At 41.9% G+C, this 19,819-nt stretch overlaps 1 protein-coding gene across 10 annotated transcripts in view; it reads right to left on the reverse strand.

The window, feature by feature from the left end:
* The window catches only part of LOC110486063 (signal-induced proliferation-associated 1-like protein 2), a 111,038-nt gene that overhangs the window by 43,763 nt on the left and 47,456 nt on the right, over positions 1-19,819 (reverse strand). For all 10 annotated transcript variants that reach the window (XM_090196129.1, XM_090196128.1, XM_090196127.1 and 7 more), the window contains exons 3-7: positions 18,044-18,171; positions 16,118-16,306; positions 13,622-13,796; positions 7,558-7,661; positions 4,961-5,118 (exon numbers count right to left, since the gene is read on the reverse strand). In XM_090196129.1, the coding sequence (XP_090052255.1) occupies positions 4,961-5,118; positions 7,558-7,661; positions 13,622-13,796; positions 16,118-16,306; positions 18,044-18,171 (754 nt within the window). The remainder of the gene's footprint in view (positions 1-4,960; positions 5,119-7,557; positions 7,662-13,621; positions 13,797-16,117; positions 16,307-18,043; positions 18,172-19,819) is intronic.

Here is a 19,819-nt window from a genome sequence, read left to right on the forward strand (position 1 = left end):
AAATACAAATGGTATAGAGGGAAATAGTCCTATAATTCCTATAATAACTACAACCTAAAACTTCTTACCTGGGAATGTTGAATACTCATGTGAAAGGAACCACCAGATTTCATATGTTCTCATGTTCTGAGCAAGGAACTGAAACGTTAGCTTTCTTACATAGCACATATTGCACTTTTACTTTCTTCTCCAACACTTTGTTTTTGCATTATTTAAACCAAATTGAACATGTTTCATTATTTATTTGAGGCTAAATTAATTTTATTGATGTATTATATTAAGTTAAAATAAGTGTTCATTCAGTATTGTTGTTATTGTCATTATTACAAATACATTATTTTTTTTAAATGAATCGGTATCGGTTTTTAGGTCCTCTAATAATCGGCATTAAAATCATAATCGGTCGACCTCTACTTGGCACACCTGTATTTGGGGAGTTTCTCCCATTCTTTTCTGCAGATCCTCTCAATCGTTGTCAGGTTGGATGGGGAGTGTTGCTGCACAGCTATTTTCAGGTCTTTCCAGAGATGTTCGATCATGTTCAAGTCTGGGCTCTGGCTGTGTCACTCAAGGACATTCAGCGACTTGTCCAGAAGCCACTCCTGCATGGTCTTGGCTGTGTGCTTAGGGTCGTTGTCCTATTGGAAGGTGAATCTTGGCCCCAGTCAGAGGTCCTGAGCGTTCTGGAGCAGGTTTTCATCAATGATCTCTCTGTACTTTGCGCCGTTCATCCTACCCTCAAATCCTGTCTCCCAGTCCCTGAAAACATCCCCACAGCATGATGCTGCCATCACGCCTCACCGTAGGGATGGAGGCTGGTTTCCTCCAGACGTGACTCTTGGCATTTAGACCAAAGAGTTCAATCTTGGTTTCATCAGACCAGGGCATCTTGTTTCTAGTAGTCTGAGAGCCTTTAGGTGCCTTTTGGCAAACTCCAAGTGGGTTGTCCTGTGCCTTTTGCTGAGGAGTGGCTTCCGTCTGGCCACCAAAGAGTCCTGATTGGTGGAGTGCTGCAGAGATGTCCATCTGGAAAGTTCTCCCATCCCCACAGAGGAACTCTGGAGCTCGGTCAGAGTGAGCATTGGGTTCTTGGTCACCTCACTGACCAAGGCCCTTCTCCCCCAATTGCTCAGTTTGGCAAAGCGGCCAGCTTTAGGAAGAGTCTTGGCGATTCCAATCTTCTTCCATTTAAGAATGATGGAGGCCACTGTGTTCTTGGGGACCTTCAATGCTGCAGAATTTTTTTTGGTACCCTTCCCCAGATCTGTACCTCAACACATTCCTGTCTTGGAGCTCTACAGACAATTTCTTCAGCTTCATTGCTTGGTTTTTGCTCTGACATGTACTGTCAACTGTGGGACCTTATATAGACAGGTGTGTGCCTTTCCAAATCATGTCCAATCAATTGAATTTGCCACAGGTGGACTCCAATCAAGTTGTAGAAACATCAAGGATGATCAATGGAAACAGGATGCACTTGAGCTCAATTTCAAGTCTCATAGATGATTTCCATAATTATTCAAACCTTTGTGACCTGTTTAAATTTGCAAAGTTTCCTAAAAACCCGTTTTCGCTTCATCATTATGGGTTATTGTGCGTAGATTGATGAGGAAAACAATTAATTTGATACATTTTAGAGTAAGGCTGCAACGTAACAAAATGTGGGAAAAGGGGTCCGAAAACTTTACAAATGCACTGTACATACAAAATGTGGGTTAACCAGTATGTAAACACAATTAAAAAGTGACCAGTGTTCAATGCCTATGTACATAGGGCAGCAGTCTAAGGAGCAGGGGTAGAGTACCACGTGGTAGCCGGCTAGAACAGTGACTAAGTGTCAGGGCAGGGAACTGAGTGGAGGCCGGCTAGTGGGGACTGTAACAGTCTGATGGCCTGGAGATACAAGCAGTGTCTCAGTTTCTCGGTCCCAGCTTTGATGTACCTGTACGGTCTCTGCCTTCAAGATGGTAGCGGCGTGAACAGGCTGTGGCACGGGTGGCTGAGGTCCTTAATGATCTTATTGGCATTCTCGTGACACCGGGTGCTGTAGATGTCGTGTACCCCCGGTGACGTGTTGGGCTGACCGCACCACCTTCTGGAGAGCCCTGCAGTTGCGGGCGGTGCAATTGCCATACCATGCGGTGATACAGCCCGACAGGATGCTCACAATGGTGAATCTGTAGAAGTTTGTGAGGGTCTAAAGGCGTCCTGCATGTTTCAGTTCGGCCTAAGTCGGCAAATGAGTGTGTTCGCATACTCCCTTCTGAACTGTTTCGTCTGGGAAGCATGCAGATGCCTTCAGGGACCAAGCTGAATTTCTTCAGCCTCCTGAAGTTGAAGAGGCACTGTTGCTTCTTCTTCACCACGCTCTCGGTGTGAAGGGACCATTTCAGGCTGTCCGTGATGTGTACGCTGAGGAACGTGTACTTTTCACTTCCACTGCGGCCGTTGATGTGGATGGGGGAGTGCTCTCTCTGCTGTCTCCTGTAGTCCACAATCAGCTCCTTCGTTTTGAAGACGTTGAGATTATTTCCAGTTCCCTCACCTTCTCACTGTAGGCCGTCTCATCGTTGTTGGTTATCAGGCCTACAATCGTCAGCAAACCTAATGATTGAGTTGGAGAAATGAGTGGCCACACTGTCAAGAGTAAACAGGGTGTGAAGACCAGTGTTGAAGACCAACAACACCTCTGCCACTCTGCCTAACCTTACCACTTGGGGTCGGCCCGTCAGGAAATCCAGGACCGAGTTACACAGGGAAGGGTTCAGACCAAGGCCCCGAGCCTCTTTCATCATAGCGCTTGATGGTTTTGCGACTGCACTTGAAGAAACCTTCAAAGTTCTTGAAATGTTTCATGTTGACTGACCTTCATGTCTTAAAGTAATGGACTGTCGTTTCTCTTTGCTTATTTTAGCTGTTCTTGCCATAATATGCATTTGGTATTTTACCAAATAGGGCTATCTTCTGTAAAACCACCCCTACCTTGTGACAACACAACTGATTGGCTCAAACACATTAAGAAGGAAAGAAATTCCACAAATTAACTTTTAACAAGGCACACCTGTTAATTTTAAATGCATTCTAGGTGACTACCTTATGAAGCTGGTTGAGAGAATGCCAAGATTGATGACAGCTTTGCACAAAGGTTGGCTACTTTGAAGAATCTCAAATATGAAATATTTAGATTTGTTTAACACTTGTTTGGTTACTATATGATTCCATATGTGTTATTTCATAGTTTTGATGTCTTCACTACTATTTTACAAAGTAGAAAATAGTAAAAATAAAGAAAAACCCTGGAATGAGTAGGTGTGTCCAAACTTTTGGGTGCCAGGTAAGGTAGAGGTGATAAGATTCTTAACTAGTCTCTCAAAGCACATCATGATGACAGAAGTGAGTGCTATGGGGTGATAGACATTTAGTTCAATTACCTTTGCTTTATTGGGTACAGGAATAATGGTGGACATCTTGATGCAAGTGGGGACAACAGACTGGGATATGGAGAAAAAACATGTCTGTAAACACTTCAGCCAGCTGGTCTGCTTTGAGGACGTGGCCCTGGCAGCCTTGCAAGGGTTAACACGCTTCATTTACTTACTTACGTCAGCCACGGAGGACGAAAGCATAGAGTCTTGGTGAGCGTCGGTAGCTATGTCAACGGCTCTATGTTGTTTTCCTCAAAGCGGGTGAAAGTGTTTAGCTCGTCCAGGAGCGAGGTGTAGGTGTCCACAATGTGGCTGGCTTTCCTTTCATAATCCGTGATTTTCTGGAGTCCCTGCCACATATATCTCATGTTGGAGCAGTTTAATATAACTCCACTGTGTAATGTTGTTTTGCCTCTTGATTGCGTTACTGAGGTCATAGCTGGTCTGCTTGTACAGGTCCACATTCCCAGTCACCTTGCCATGGTTAAATGCGATGTTTCACACTTTTAGTTTTGCGCGAATGCCGCAATCTATTCACGGTTTTTGGTTTAAATGAGTTCTAATCGTCACAGTGGGACAACATCCTCTATGCACTTCCTTATGAACCCAGTCAGTGTGTACATCAATACTACTATTCTAAGGAGGCGACCCGGAATATTTCCAGGTCCGTGTGATCAAAACGATCTTGAAGCATAGATTTCGATTGGTCAGACCAACATTGAGCAGTCCATACCATGGGGGCTTCCTGTACCCATTTTGCCTATAGGTGGGCAGGAGCAGAACAGAGGTGTGGTCAAATTTGCCGAAGGGAGGGAAGGGGATGGCCTTGTAGCCCGCCTCAAAAGGGAGAGTAGCAATGATCCACAGTCCGTGTTGCTCATGTAGCACAGAGATGTGTTAATTGGATTTCGGTAGCCTTTTCCTCAGATTTCCTTTATTAAAGTCCCCAGTTACAATACATGCGGCCTCAGGATAAGCGGTTTCCAGTTTGCACATAGAAAAGTGTAGTTCCTTAAGAACCGTCGCAGTGTCGGCTTGGTGGGGAATATATACGGCAATGACGATGACCGAATAAATGTATTTTGGGGGGTAATGCGATCGGCATTTGATGGTGAGGTATTCCAAATTGGGAGAACGTTACCACAATCACACAGTTGTTAATCATTAAACTCTTTTTTTTGACTGTACGATCGACAGAGAACCCTGCTGGCTGAATGGACAATATATCCGCAGAGTCATGATTCTGTAAAAAAAAGACTATGTTATACAGTCCCTGATGTCTCTCTGGAAAGAGATCATAGCCCTAAGCTTGTCTACTTTATTGTCCAACGACTGAACTTTAGCGATGGAGGGAGTTGACACTTGATTCAACAATCATTAATAGAGGTACTTCTTAAAATGATTGGATTGCAGCCTTATTGAAATTGGGCCCTTGAGGTACATGAATGCTTGAATCAATGCAAGTTAATTGAAACCAGCTTTACACATCTCTCACACCATGTATTTTAGAAGTATCAGCGGTATGCTTTGCTCACCTGTAGCAAACATTCTCTGTGCAAGGGTTGTGAACTCTGACGATGATGAACACGTGCTGGAAGTGTGAGCGAATGTTTTTGGGGGTGAAGGGAAGAGCACCAGGTTCCTGGAAGATGACGGTGACGATGTCATTTCCAATGTGCCTCTTCCTCAGTAGCTAAATGGCAAGAAAAGGAAACGGAAAAGAAAAAGCACATTAGAATTCAGAAAAATAAATGCCCTTACAGTACATGAGAGACTAGGACAAGGTCTCAAAGGCTGATGAAGACCTAATTGATGGAAATCTATCCCACTCTAGAACACAAGTCAAGCTGTTAAGTGGTCAAAGAAAGGATATGGAGGACAGTAAAACATGTTTATTTGGAGTCTATCAGAGTGCCTGTGGGAGCTATAGTACTGTCAAATTGCTTATACCTCTCATATCCTTGCCAATCAACAGAAGTGCTAAAGGCAGTGGCTAGGGTCCAGGGGTTTCTAACAGGGCGATAGCCTCCTCACCAGGAGGCCATAATCTGTTAAGTCCCTTGGTGTAGGTGGTAAACAAACGGGATGAGGGGTGGAATTGGCTGGATAAAGGGGCTCAAGTAGTGGCAGAGCCTCTGCCGACCTTGGGGGGGCTTATAGCTAATCTCAGAAATCAAATGGGATCCCAGGGGGGGAATGAAACTTCAAATCCTAATAATCAAGGCCCAAGACACATGCGAAGCCCAAGACACTTGGCCCGTTCTGATTTTGGAAAGCTCAGAAAGACACTGGCCCTCGTTCCTGTATAGGTGGCTTTCTATGAACGCTGGGCAGATTGCGCATATGTCCAGGAATCAGGATTGCCAGATGGCCACAGATGGCCTAAAAATCTTTATTAATGTAATGTAATTTAATTTCAGACTTGCAGAATAGTCCATTAATATAAAAAAAAACTGATCCAAATGCTGTTCCCAAGAGCTTTATGTAAGATACTGCTTACAACTGCAAAGCAAATAGAATCAACATGGTGCACGTGACAATTCATTTACAGGGCGTGTTGCTATGGTCTCGATAGAAAGACCCACCCAGGCATATTCACAGACACCAAGCAGAGTGGGGAATTGAATTGAGGAGTGCATGCGGAATTGTTGTCGTGGCAACATCTCCAGAAATATAATTTCCAATTAACATGTCACTGACTGGGGGAAATTATGCGCAACTCTGAAATGATGAGTGCCAATTTCTAATATTGGAGAGCAGATTGTGACTAAAGGATCAACATGGCAAGCTACCTGTTGTAGTAAAGGGGTAGAAACTATAAGAAATGTTCATGATAATGATCACTATAATGACGATTTAAAAAAAGGGTTGCATTTAGAGTTAACTTCACTAACAAGTGATTTTTAAAAATATTCTTCACAGCAGCTTAAAAACTGTGAGCTTGACTTGAGTTTCTGGGGGGGAGGTTTACTAAGCTAACATATGGAATTGTTTTAAGATGGTCATATCAAGGATCATTTAGCCATTTGATTTAGAATTTTAGAACCCCTTTACGTATCCCCCCAAAATATTAAAACAATATTAGTTGAAACATTGAATTTGGGCTTACTGAATTTAGCCGACAGAAACACATTGATAACATAATCATACATGTAAAAACAGATCCTTTTTAGATACTTTTTTTTACTAAGTTTGTTTTGAAGTGTCTGTCCTATATCTGAGTGATATAAGATCAGGAAACTAATTGTATTATTTTTGCACATATTTACCCCATTATTTGGGCACTAAACTATTTCCATACATACTTTAATAACATTTTGTAACTGGTACCGGGTTGCCAGTTAAACCCATGTAATAAAATAGATACAACTGTCTTAGACGGATTTTGATGGGGATTTTTTTATTATGCCAATTAGATTGTCGCAGAGTCGCGGAAATGAACTCAAGATGGTTATGTGCAGTGGTGTAAAGTACTTAAGTAAAAATACTTTGAAGTACTACTTAAGTAACTTTTACTTTACTTCATTCCAACAGAAAATAATGTACTATTTACCCCATACATTTTCCTTGACACCCAAAAGTACTCGTTATAATTTGAATGCTTAGCAGGACAGGAAAATGGTCAAATTCACACTCTGATCAAGAGAACATCCCTGGTCATCCATAAGGTATCTTTACTTTTACTCAAGTATGACAATTGGGTACTTTTTCCACCACTGGTTATGTGCACATTTCAAGTTTAAATTCAGCCCTTAATGTTTCAAAAACTGACCTACGAGATCCTTGTGTTAATTATCAAAAAGGTGTTAAATTGCTCTTTTGAAGTGGCACTCCAAAATCTGGCTTTAAGGGCAGTTAGTTACAACAATATTCAAATACCTGTGGCAGTGACATTTGCCAAGACCAATCTCTCAGATTACTTACATAAATGTTGGGGGCCCACTGTGTGTGGACACAGATTGACTAGAGCTGCTTTAAAAGGGATACTTTGGGATGTTGGCAATGCCTTTTAGCCACTGTCCCAGAGTCAGATGAACTTGTGGATAAACATGTTACTCATCCGTGTCCAGTATGAAGGAAGTTAGAGGTAGCATTGCTAGCAGATACCCATAGACTTCCAGAGTCCACTCACCTGTTGTCTGTTGTTGGGGGTGTAGGGCAGCAGTGTGGACACGTGGAACATCAGCTCATAGTCTTTGTAAGTAGTGTAGAGAGAATGTGTTCCAGTGGAATCCGCTGTAACACCCAAACAAAGAATTTAGGTCAGAGCAGCTCAGACAGACATTCTAAACAATAGAATTGAAAATAATGTAATACTGCAGTCTCCGGGAAAAATGATCTGCAATAAGATCATTGCATTCTGCAACAATAATCCTGTGGTGTTGCCAGGGACGGCCCATTTGTTTTCGTGAGGCCCCCCATTATTAGTCAAATAACGATAATACAGCGCAAATTATTTTTTTTAAACAAATGTACACAGGACCACTGGGCTGACCACCTATCTTGCATTTGCCTGAAATGCCCTATGGCCAGTCTATTTCTGGGTATTTCTAAAAATGTCCCGTTCTCTTTCCCTAGACCTCAGAAACGACACTGGCCCTGGTTCCTGTATAGGTGGCTTTATATGAATGCTGGGCAGATTGCGTGTTATGTCTAGGAATCAGGATTGACAGAAGGACACAGCTTTAAGATGGCATAAAATCTTGATTGCTGTAACTGAATTTCAGACCTCCAGAATAATCCAAAAACAGTGATCTGAATGATTTCCCCAAGAGCATTACGCAACATACTGCTTAGAACAGCAAAGCAAATAAAACCAACAGGGTACACATGACAATAAATGTATATAGATTGTTGCTATGGTTTAGATAGAAAAGACCCACCCGGGTTTATTCACAGAAACCAAGTCAAATCAAGCTTTATTTATACAGCTCATTTCAGACATGGAATGCAACTAAATGTGCTTCACAGGAAGAAGAAAAAAAGAAAGAAAAAGAAGGAAAATAAAAGCTGAAATATTTACTACACAACAAACATAAGAATAAAAAATAAAAAGAGTGACAAACACTGAATGACTAAAAAGCACCCGAAGGAAAAGCAAAGCTAAAAAGATATGTTTTAAGATCTCATATACAGTTGAAGTCGGAAGTTTACATACACTTAGGTTGGAGTCATTAAAACTTGTTTTTCAACCACTCCACAATTTTCTTGTTAACTTCTTTGGGACTGGGGGGCAGTATTGAGTAGCTTGGATAATAAAGGGTAAACTGCCTGCTACTCAAAAGCTAGAATATGTATATAATTAGTAGATTTGGACAGAAAACACGGAAGTTTCTAAAACTGTTTGAATGATGTCTGTGAGTATAACATAACTCATATGGCAGGCAAAAATCTGAGAAAAAATCCAACCAGGAAGTGGGAAATCTGAGGTTTGTAGTTTTTCAAGTCATTGCCTTTTTATTTTTATTTTTTATTTCACCTTTATTTAACCAGGTAGGCTAGTTGAGAACAAGTTCTCATTTGCAACTGCGACCTGGCCAAGATAAAGCAAAGCAGTGTGACACAGACAACAACAGAGTTACACATGGAGTAAACAATAACAATAACAAGCCAATAACACAAACAAGTCAATGACACAGTAGAAAAAAGAAAGTCTATACACAGTGTGTGCAAAAGGCATGAGGAGGTAGGCAATAAATAGGCCATAGGAGCAAATAATTACAATTTAGCAGATTAACACTGGAGTGATAAATGAGCAGATGTTGATGTGCAAGTAGAGATACTGGTGTGCAAAAGAGCAGAAAAGTAAATAAAATAAAAACAGTATGGATTTGAGGTAGGTAGATTGGGTGGGCTATTTACAGATGGACTATGTACAGCTTCAGCGATCGGTTAGTTGCTCAGATAGTTGATGTTTAAAGTTGGTGAGAGAAATAAAAAAGTCTCCAACTTCAGTGATTTTTGCAATTCGTTCCAGTCACTGGCAGCAGAGAACTGGATGGAAAGGCAGCCAAATTAGGTGTTGGCTTTGGGGATGATCAGTGAGATATACCTGCTGGAACGTGTGCTACGGGGGGGTGTTGTTATCATGACCAGTGAACTGAGATAAGGCGGAGCTTCACCTAGCATAGATTTATAGATGACCTGGAGCCAGTGGGTCTGGCGATGAATATGTAGCGAGGGCCAGCCGACTAGAGCATACAGGATGCAGTGGTGGGTGGTATAAGGTGATTTGGTAACAAAACGGATGGCACTGTGATAGACTGCATCCAGTTTGATGAGTAGAGTGTTGGAAGCTATTTTGTAGATGACATTGCCGAAGTCGAGGATCGGTAGGATAGTCAGTTTTACTAGGGCAAGTTTGGCAGCATGAGTGAAGGAGGCTTTGTTGCGAAATAGAAAGCTGATTCTAGATTTGATTTTAGATTGGAGATGTTTAATATGAGTCTGGAAGGAGAGTTTACAGTCTAGCCAGACACCTAGGTATTTATAGCGGTCCACATATTCTAGGTCGGAACCGTCCAGGATCGTGATGCTAGTCGGGCGGGTGGGTGCGGGCAGCGAACGGTTGAAAAGCATGCATTTGGTTTTTCTAGCGTTTAAGAGCATTTGGAGGCCACGGAAGAAGTGTTGTGTGGCATTGAAGCTCGTTTGGAGGTTTGTTAGCACAGTGTCCAAGGAAACGCCAGAAGTATACAGAATGGTGTCGTCTGCGTAGAGGTGGATCAGGGAATCGCCCGCAGCAAGAGCGACATCATACAGAGAAAAGAGTCGGCCCGAGAATTTAACCCTGTGGCACCTTCATAGAGACTGCCAGATGTCCGGACAACATGCCCTCCGATTTGACACAATGAACTCTGTCTGTATTCATTCTGTATTCGCCTATTCATGAACTGAAGTTACATTTCAAAAGAAATAGCTAGCCAGCTTCTTAACCTTGTTGCTCAAAGCTAATGTTATAAGCAGCCAGCTAGCTTCATCTGGCTAGTGTGTTGTGAAGTTAAGGATTAGGCACAATAATAGAATTTGCGGGTTGCCTTCAAAATAAAATAATGTAATTGACAGTAAAGTGTAAATGAATACAAATAGTAGAATGATGCAAAAACTTTTATTTTGAAGGTTAACCGTAAAGTCCACTCGTGCCTAATCCTTATTGTGGCTAGCTTCACATAAGCTTCACATAAGATCTGTCTTATAAATTAGGGTTATTTTAGATGGTGAAACCTAGTTATATATTTAGCCAGCTAACTATATAGCTACTGAAACAGATGTCATTTTGCTATGTTTTGTCATGGTTACATCCATGAGCTAACTAGCTTTTTTTATGTCCAGCACTGTAGGTGCGCGATTCAACTTTACCAGCATCATAGCATACGTATCGATGAATCGTTGTGACATATGAAATACGAGTGGTAGTCTAATCAATGTGTATAATATATACGTAAAAAAATGTATGAACGGGTTAAATTATTATGTGACGTGCAGTCATAGTCAGGTCCTAATTGGTCAAAAAGCTTATTTGACACATCAAATAGTATATTTTTTGACACGCAAAGATCCAAACAGTGTTCCATAGAAATCCTGGCAGAGAATGAAACGACTGAACAAACGAACCACGAAACAGCACAGTAAGTATGTGAAAGAAATAGGTTTTGATTATGTTTTACTGGTAATGGCGACATAAGTAAATGCCAACAAAATAACTTTTTGGTCAGTGTGTGTGTGTAACCTTTATTTAACTAGGCAAGTCAGTTAAGAACAAATTCTTATTTAAAATGATGGCCTAGCCCTGCCAAACCCGGACAACGCTGGACCAATTGTGCGCCGCCCTTTGGGACTCCCAAACACGGCCAGATGTGATACAGCCTGAATTTGAACCAGGGATATATATATGCTAAATAACCCCAACTATTCTTTGTTTGGACCCGATTTTTGCCGTTATCTGGAAAGAAGTTGGCGAAAATGGGACCCGGCTAGCTAGCATGAAACGTCTAAAATCGGTTATCTCGCCCACTTTGAAGAGGCTAAAGGCAGGGACCTCCAGAACGACAATTATTGCTCTAATATATACTCAGCAAAAAAAGAAACAGCCATTATTCAGGACCCTGTCTTTCAAAGATAATTCATAAGAATCCAAATAATGTCACAGATCTTCATTGTAAAGGGTTTAAACACTGTTTCCCCCACTTGTTCAATGGCCATAAACAATTAATGAACATGCACCTGTGGAACGGTCATTAAGACACTAACAGCTTACAGACGGTAGGCAATTAAGGTCACAGTAATGAAAACTTGGAACACTAAAGAGGCCTTTCTACTGACTCTGAAATACACCAAAAGAAAGATGCCCAGGGTCCCTGCTCATCTGCCTGAACGTGCCTTAGGCATGCTGCAAGGGGGCATGAGGACTGTAGATGTGGCCAGGGCAATAAATTGCAACGTCCGTACTGTGAGACGCCTAAGACGGCGCTACAGGGAGACAGGACGGACAGCTCATCGTCCTCGCAGTGGCAGATCACGTGTAACAACACCTGCACAGGATCGATACATCAAAACATCACACCTGTGGGACAGGTACAGGATGGCAACAACAACTGCCCGAGTTACACCAGGAATGCACAATCTCTCCATCAGTGCTCAGACTGTCCACAAAAGGCAGAGAGAGGCTGGACTGAGGGCTTGTAGGCCTGTTGTAAGGCAGGTCCTCACCTGACATCACCGGCAACAGCGTCACCTATGGGCACAAACCCACCATCGCTGGACCAGACAGGACTGGCAAAAAGTGCTTTCCACTGACGAGTCGCGTTTTTGTCTCACCAGGGGTGATGGTCGGAGTCACGTTTATCGTCGAAGGAATGAGTGTTACACCGAGGCCTGTACTCTGGAGCGGGATCGATTTGGAGGTGGAGGGTCCGTCATGGTCTGGGGCGGTGTGTCACAGCATCATCGGACTGAGCTTGTTGTCATTGCAGGCAATCTCAACGCTGTGCGTTACAGGGAAGACATCCTCCTCCCTCATGTGGTACCCTTCCTGCAGGCTCATCCTGACATCACGTTCTGTGCGTGATTTCCTGCAAGATCGGAATGTCAGTGTTGGCCAGGGAAGAGCCCGGATCTCAATCCCATTGAGCACGTCTGGGATCTGTTGGATCGGAGAGTGAGGGCTGGGGTCATTCCCCCCCAGAAATGTCCGGGAACTTGCAGGTGCCTTGGTGGAAGATTGGGGTAACATCTCACAGCAATAACTGGGAAATCTGGTGCAGCCCATGAGGAGGAGATGCACTTAATGCAGCTGGTGGTCACACCAGATACTGACTGTTACTTTTGATTTTGACCCCCCCCTTTGTTCAGGGACACATTCCATTTCTATTCGTCACATGTCTGTGGAACTTGTTCAGTTTATGTCTCAGTTGTTGAATCTTGTTATGTTCATACAAATATTTACACATGTTAAGTTTGCTGAAAATAAAACGCAGTTGACAGTGAGAGGACATTTATGTTTTTTGCTGAGTTTATATACACATACGGGAATCAGTACCAATCAGTCCTGGTGTTGCCAGCATCAAGCAGAAGGCAACAACAGCTCTGAAGTTGGCCAAACTCATACAGTACCTCCATAGACTTTAGTCATATCTCCATATACAGTGGCTTGGTTTTCACATTCAATGATAACTTGTTTCACATACTCCACAATTTCAAAGCAAAGGAGAAACAAAGGATAGGAGCTGTGTGGGTTTGGGTATGGCGGAACAGTTCTCTTTGGAAACAGTATTGACTGATAGGAACAAACATGGAAGGTAGTCCTTCGCTGCATTAGCAAAACTCTCCAAGGCACTTGTGTGTATATATATATATATTTTTTTAAGTATTATTTTGTTTGCACTGTTTTAAATATCCTGGCCATGTAACTCCTTTTTCAGTGTACAGAGAGACATGGACTTTCTTTGTAGTTCTTTTGCAATCTACCACATTTATTTAATACAGAGAAAAGGACTAACTTCCAAGTTTGCTCCTATCAAAAGATGTGTCATTCAAAACTGCATTATTCTTCTTTTCAGTTGGTCTGTACAAGATGATGTACAGTATGTGTCCAGCTGGGCCCTGATCCTCTAACTTATTGCACATTTATCAACCATATGATAAATCAAATGCGAATAAAACAAACAAATGATGTGTGTGTTGAGCCGTGAACTTACTTTTGTTGTCCAGCTGGGCCCGGTACTTGGTGAAGCCCTTCAGCCTGACCCTCTGGCCCAGCAGCTCCAAGAACTCTTCCAGGGAAGGGCTGGCACTCTCGTTGTTGTACATCTCCTCTTCGGTGCTCTGGCCCGCCTGGCAGTACATGATGCCCACCTTGTGCTGGAAACTCAACTGGAACCACAAAGAACAATAGGATCTGCCCAAAATCTGTTTATTCCATGCTAATGGGTGGAAGAACCTTGTAATATCGGGGTGGGTTAAAGAGACACCTATTTTCTGTTTATTATATAATAATATCAATTTAAAAAAAAATCTCAATTCAAATCTTATAAGGTTACTGGCATAACGATTGTGAAACATTTCTCAAAATGTTTGGGCTCATGACCAAATTATAGCAGGTGCTATTTTTCATAAGACACGTTATTTCAGCCCAAAACTGAGATTGGCCATACAGTTTTCAACAATGCGTTCCTCCTTATCTGCACTCTTGATTGAAATGCTCTGTAGTGTCAGAGACGATTACCGGCGCCGGTCTATGGTGTCAAATTAGACTGAAACGCCCATGTAAGCACTCAGGGAGGAAGGGCTTTTTCAAGAGTTTTACCAGCCCAGTGGATTTTATCTCCTGCTATCAATACCTATTACCTGACACCCGGTGCTGAGGTTGTTCATGTTGATAGCTAGTGCTAAGTGCACTGTGGAGCAGACACACACACAAAAAGAGGAAACCATTAGAGTGTGAGTGGCCCTCAGACCACACCTAACTGTTGGTCCTGAATCATTTAATAATCTTAGAAATGCTATAGGATGAAACGTTTTTTGGGGGGTGTGTGGGGGAGGCTTGGGTTGTGTAGTGCGTGTGTGCAAGACCAGGGATCAGTAGACCCTTGTGAAACAAAAAGACAGCGGGGGTGCCCACTGCTCACAGCTAGGCAACACGACGAGACGAGCGGTCAAAAGAAACATTTATTAAAATCTAGAAAAGTCTCAATTTGCTTGGCTGGTCTCTTCTCATCTCTCCTAACACAGGAAATAAAGGAAATAAAGGGGCTCGCATCCTGGTGCCGCTGCGGCAGTTGTCGTGGCAACACTGCAAAAATTCAGTAGGAGCCGAGGCCATATCGTTTTGGATAAGGGGAACGGAAGCTGTGCCGCCTTAGTAAATTATTCACACTTGAGGGGGATGGGGGAAGTACTGCTTGTAAAGCGATGTTAGATTGCCATTGATTGTTGTCTTCACTATATCTCCATGGTTGCTTAACGAGTAGCTAAAACAATAATAGCATTCCAGTCCTACTTACAGTAGATATAACCGGTGAAAGCTTATTATGATATTATGAATATCACATCAATGAAATATAATGTAATTAAACTTAATTGAATTAAGGAACATGTAATTAAACTTAAATCGAATTGAGGAATAAGAGATGTGATCGCTAGATATTGACAGAGGTCAAGATTCCCCCCTCCTCGCTCTCCAATAGATTTACAAACCAAATGAATGAAAGAGGCTTGTATGAAACGTGATATCATCAATACTCTTATTGCACACTGACGCCATTTCTCCCCCTGCTGTTATATGCTTTAGGGATCGATCTGTCTCGATGCACGTCTCTGGTTACCCAGATATCCAGTTACATAGTCATTTACACTACCGTTTCAAAGTTTGGGGTCACTTAGAAATGTCCTTGTTTTCCATGAAAACATACATGAAATGATTTGCAAAATGAACAGGAAATATAGTCAAGATGCTGACAAAGGTATAAATAATGATTTTTATTTAAATAATAGTGTCCTTCAAACTTTTCTTCCGCCAAAGAATCCTTAATTTTCAGCAATTGCAGCCTTGCAGACCTTAGACATTGTAGTTGTCAATTTGTTGAGGTAATTGGCCGGTAGGGATATCCTTGTCTCATCGCGCACCAGCGACTCCTGTGGCGGGCCGGGCGCAGTGTGCGCTAACCAAGGTTGCCAGGTGCACGGTGTTTCCTCCGACACATTGGTGCGGCTGGCTTCCGGGTTGGATGCGCACTGTGTTAAGAAGCAGTGCGGCTTGGTTGGGTTGTGTATCAGAGGACGCATGACTTTCAACCTTCGTCTCTCCTTTTAAAATGATAAACTTGGATTAGCTAACACAACCTGCCATTGGAACACAGAAGTGATGGTTGCTGATAATGGGCCTCTGTACGCCTGTAGATATTCCATAAATAGTCATTTACAACATTATTGTTAATGTACACTGTATTTCTGTATTTCTGATCAATTTGATGTTATTTTAAATGGGGGAAAAGAGAAAAGAGAAAAAAAAGTGATCGTCTTTCAAAAACCAGGAAATTTCTAAATGACCCAAACTTTTGAATGGTAGACTGACACACACTTTGAAAATATGGAGTAGTTTTATTACCTTTTTACATCATTTAAGCCAGCAAAATGAAGACTGTGCAAGAGGTGTGGAGACTTTCATAATCGACTGTATGTCTATGGTCACTCACCCCCTGTTGGTCCAGCTTGAGGAGCTGCTCAGGGACCTTGGGCGAGCTGGTGGCCAGCCTGAGACACTGGATGTTCAGCTCTGGGACCACATACTCCAGCACCTCCTTCAGCGGTAGGCCCCTGGCCATACCATGCTTAGCGGTGGAGGGCACGGCGTCTTCCAGGATGGCTCCTCGGAGAGTGGTGAGCTGGGGAGGACAGAGAGAGAGGCTGGAGGTTAGCTGGGTGTCTAGCCCTGACGGTTGAGTCGAATTTCGAGTAACAATTTATAACCTCATGAATAAAGTTGCAAATTATAAGTAAGTATAGAGTTTAACCTCCTAGAGTGTATTGATGCACCGGTGCATCAAAATCTGTCAGTTTAAGCTAGAGCTGCATCTCAATCCACCGCATCACCTATGTCACCCTTCCACACCTGATTGGAGAATGGCCGATCTACAGTGCTGTTTGTCAGACCAGGAGACATCCCGAAGAAAAAATAAAATAAAAATCGGTCTTCTCCGTCTCTAGCATCCAAACAGTTTGTCACGGGACTCGTTTGAAGTCGGTAACGCTAATGTACTAACGTTTGTCTATAGTGGCCGAGCCGTTTGGGCTACATATCACTGTAGAACTGTACGACCCTCACAAGTGTCACGGAATTCGTCTAAACGTAACAAATTAATGGAAGTATGGAGGTAGTTCTGTGCCAAAAAAAATATTTCCTGAGCGTTCTTATCTCCTAGATCAAAGACAGACACTTCAAAACCTTATTCCTTGTGATTCATTTTTTGGGGTATTTTTGGCCATTTATAAATGTGTAATTCAATGCGTTTCTATGGGTTACAATAGTAAAGGATGATCCATGGTGTGACCTTCTTAAAACAATTCCATATGGCAGCTTAGAAGCCCCCAACGGCTTAAGACTTAAGAATTGAGCACTCAGAAGTATTACAATCATTACAATTCATAGGGACTTAGATACAACATTGAAAGTTATTCATGAAGTGTAAGCATTTATAAAGGCTCATTCGTGAAAGTTGTTATTAAGGGTTCAGATTTGATGCGGATGTCAGAATCTTTTCTGCACCCACGTTTCAAGAGCAACATGATCCTAAATAATGTTTGTAACACATTAAGTGAGTGGGAATCATTTAAGTGTTTGACTATCTTTAGTAATGTAGCTATGATGTTATTAAAGAAGTATTCCGTTTTGGGGGGGGGGGGGGGATGCTTACAAATTATGAATAATATATTTTTTTTTAACTACATCAGGAAGAAAACGTAAAAGACAAATTACTGTAATACATAAGAAACGTGAGTGATATATGGAGTAGTAAACTAGGATACTTGTGATGAAAAGAGAGTGCCTCCCCAAACAGCTTCAATTTCCCGCTGCATGCAGTTAACCCAGTGAACTGGGAGAGAGACGTTTAAGTTAGGGAATTAGCTTTTAGTAAAACTAAATAGATTAGCTTTTAGCATTAGCGTGTCATAAGAAGTGCAACTGCGAACTCCCCACTTACAGTGTCTCATGGGAGAACTAACATATCGTGGGATCAAACTTTCCCTTTAAGAGTTTATCTTCCATTAACTTGTCTAATGTCCCATTGGTTTTGATCATACAAAAAGTCTGCTCATCTAGTCGACTGTGTATAGTTTCAGAACAGATGTACCTTTTGGTTATGTTGTGATTATCTAGAGTTGAACTTGGGGGTTCTGTGGAACTACTTGGTTAAGTTTGAATTCAATTTAGAGGTATTTCCTATTTCACACCATTTGTTGTGATATATTTAATTGATTATTCATTATGTATGAAGGTATGACAATATTCTACGACTTCAGCATATTCAGCAATGTGAGAGTCCACAGTAAGAACCTGTGTACATCATACATTTTAGGACACCCTCAGCCTTAAATGACATCTACCCTTTTCAATTATTTACCTCGCTAGTCCGGAAGGTTACCCGGTAGTTGTACTGTGCTCCCTCCTTTCCCTCATCCAGCTTTTCCCGGCGGATACTGACCGCCACGGGGCCCAAGTTCTCATCCGTGCCAAAGTAGTTCTGGTGATCTGAGGGTAAATGGTAAACGACGGTACAACACAAATGTTAGCTGTGGTTTGGATTATGATAACATAAGAAATCTTTATTTCATACACATAAAATAAAAATGTGGCTTTGGCACTCAGGTCAAATGTAAAAAATAAAATAAAATAAAAAAGATTTGCAACAAACACAGTTCAACTTAACATGATTTGCCTTTTGATTGGATGTTCCTTTGCATTCCTTAAACTCCATGAATAGGGCCAACACATCATAGATTATAACACTAGCAAAGAAAAGTAGATCAAATTCACCAAATATATGGACCCACTGACATTGCTAACCCATAAAGAGATATGCCTTAACCTAGTGTATCAATAAATCAATGAGTAGACAGATACAATTCATGTAGTAATGCTCCCTTTACTGATGAATTGACATGTAGGCATATGACCTTGCAGGGTTCGAAAAGACATGTAACTACAGGCTCATCTCAATAAAACCTGCACGGACTGAAACCAGCACGGCCCGAAACCTACACTGTAGGAAAAACAGTCTTTGTAGTTCCATTAACTTCAGTACGGGTTTCATTAAATTCATCCATCTAGGAGCATCAACGGCTCAGCCGCGAAGTGGTAGGCCACACAAGCTCACAATGAATTGGAACGTCGACGGCAAGCCAGACCTAATCACCCAACATCAGTGCCCAACCTCACAGCTCGTGGTTGAAAGGAAGCAAGTCCCTGTAGCAATGTTCCAACATTTAGTGGAAAGCCTTCCCAAAAGAGTGGAGGCTGTTACAGCAGAAAATGGGCGACCAACTCCATTTTAAGATGTTTGACGAGCAGTGTATACAGTTTGTTTTCCCACAACAACAAAAATCCCAAAAGAGCTTCAATGGTCTATATTATTTATAAACTATATAGCACATTCGAAAAGTATTCAGACCCCTTGACTTTTCCCATATTTTGTTACAGCCTTACTCTAAAATGGATTTTTTTAAAACGTCCCTCAATTGGGGCGGCAGGTAGCCTAGTGGTTAGAACGTTGGACTAGTAACCGAAAGGTTGCAAGATCGAATTCCCGAGCTGACAAGGTGAAAATCTGTTGTTCTGCCCCTGAACAAGGCAGTTAACCCACTGTTCCTAGGCCATCATTGAAAATAAGAATTTGTTCTTAACTAACATGCCTAGTTAAAGGAAAGAAAAATAAAATACAAATCTACACACAATACTCCATAATGACATAATTGAAAACAGGTTTGTAGAAAGTTTTGACAAATGTAGTATTCAAACCCTTTGCTACAAGACTAGAAATTGAGCTCAAGGTGCATCCTGTTTCCATTGATCATCCTTGAGATGTTTCTACAACTTGATTGGAGTACACCTGTGGTAAATTCAATTTATTGGACATAATTTAGAAAGGCACACACCTGTCTTTTTAAGGTCCCACAGTTGACAGTGCATGTCATAGCAAAAAACAAGCCATGAGTTTGTAGGAATTGGCCGTAGAGTTGAAGCACAGATCCAGGAAAGGGTATCAAAACATTTCTGCTGGATTGATGGTCCCCAAGAACACAGTGGCCTCCATCATTCTTAACCAAGACTCTTCCTAGAGCTGGCCGCTTGGCCAAACTGAGCAATCAGGGGAGAAGGGCCTTGGTCAGGGAGGTGACCA

Source organism: Oncorhynchus mykiss, chromosome 13, assembly GCF_057628025.1.
Source record: "Oncorhynchus mykiss isolate SJ-2025 chromosome 13, ASM5762802v1, whole genome shotgun sequence".
Classification (NCBI taxonomy): Eukaryota; Metazoa; Chordata; class Actinopteri; order Salmoniformes; family Salmonidae; genus Oncorhynchus; species Oncorhynchus mykiss.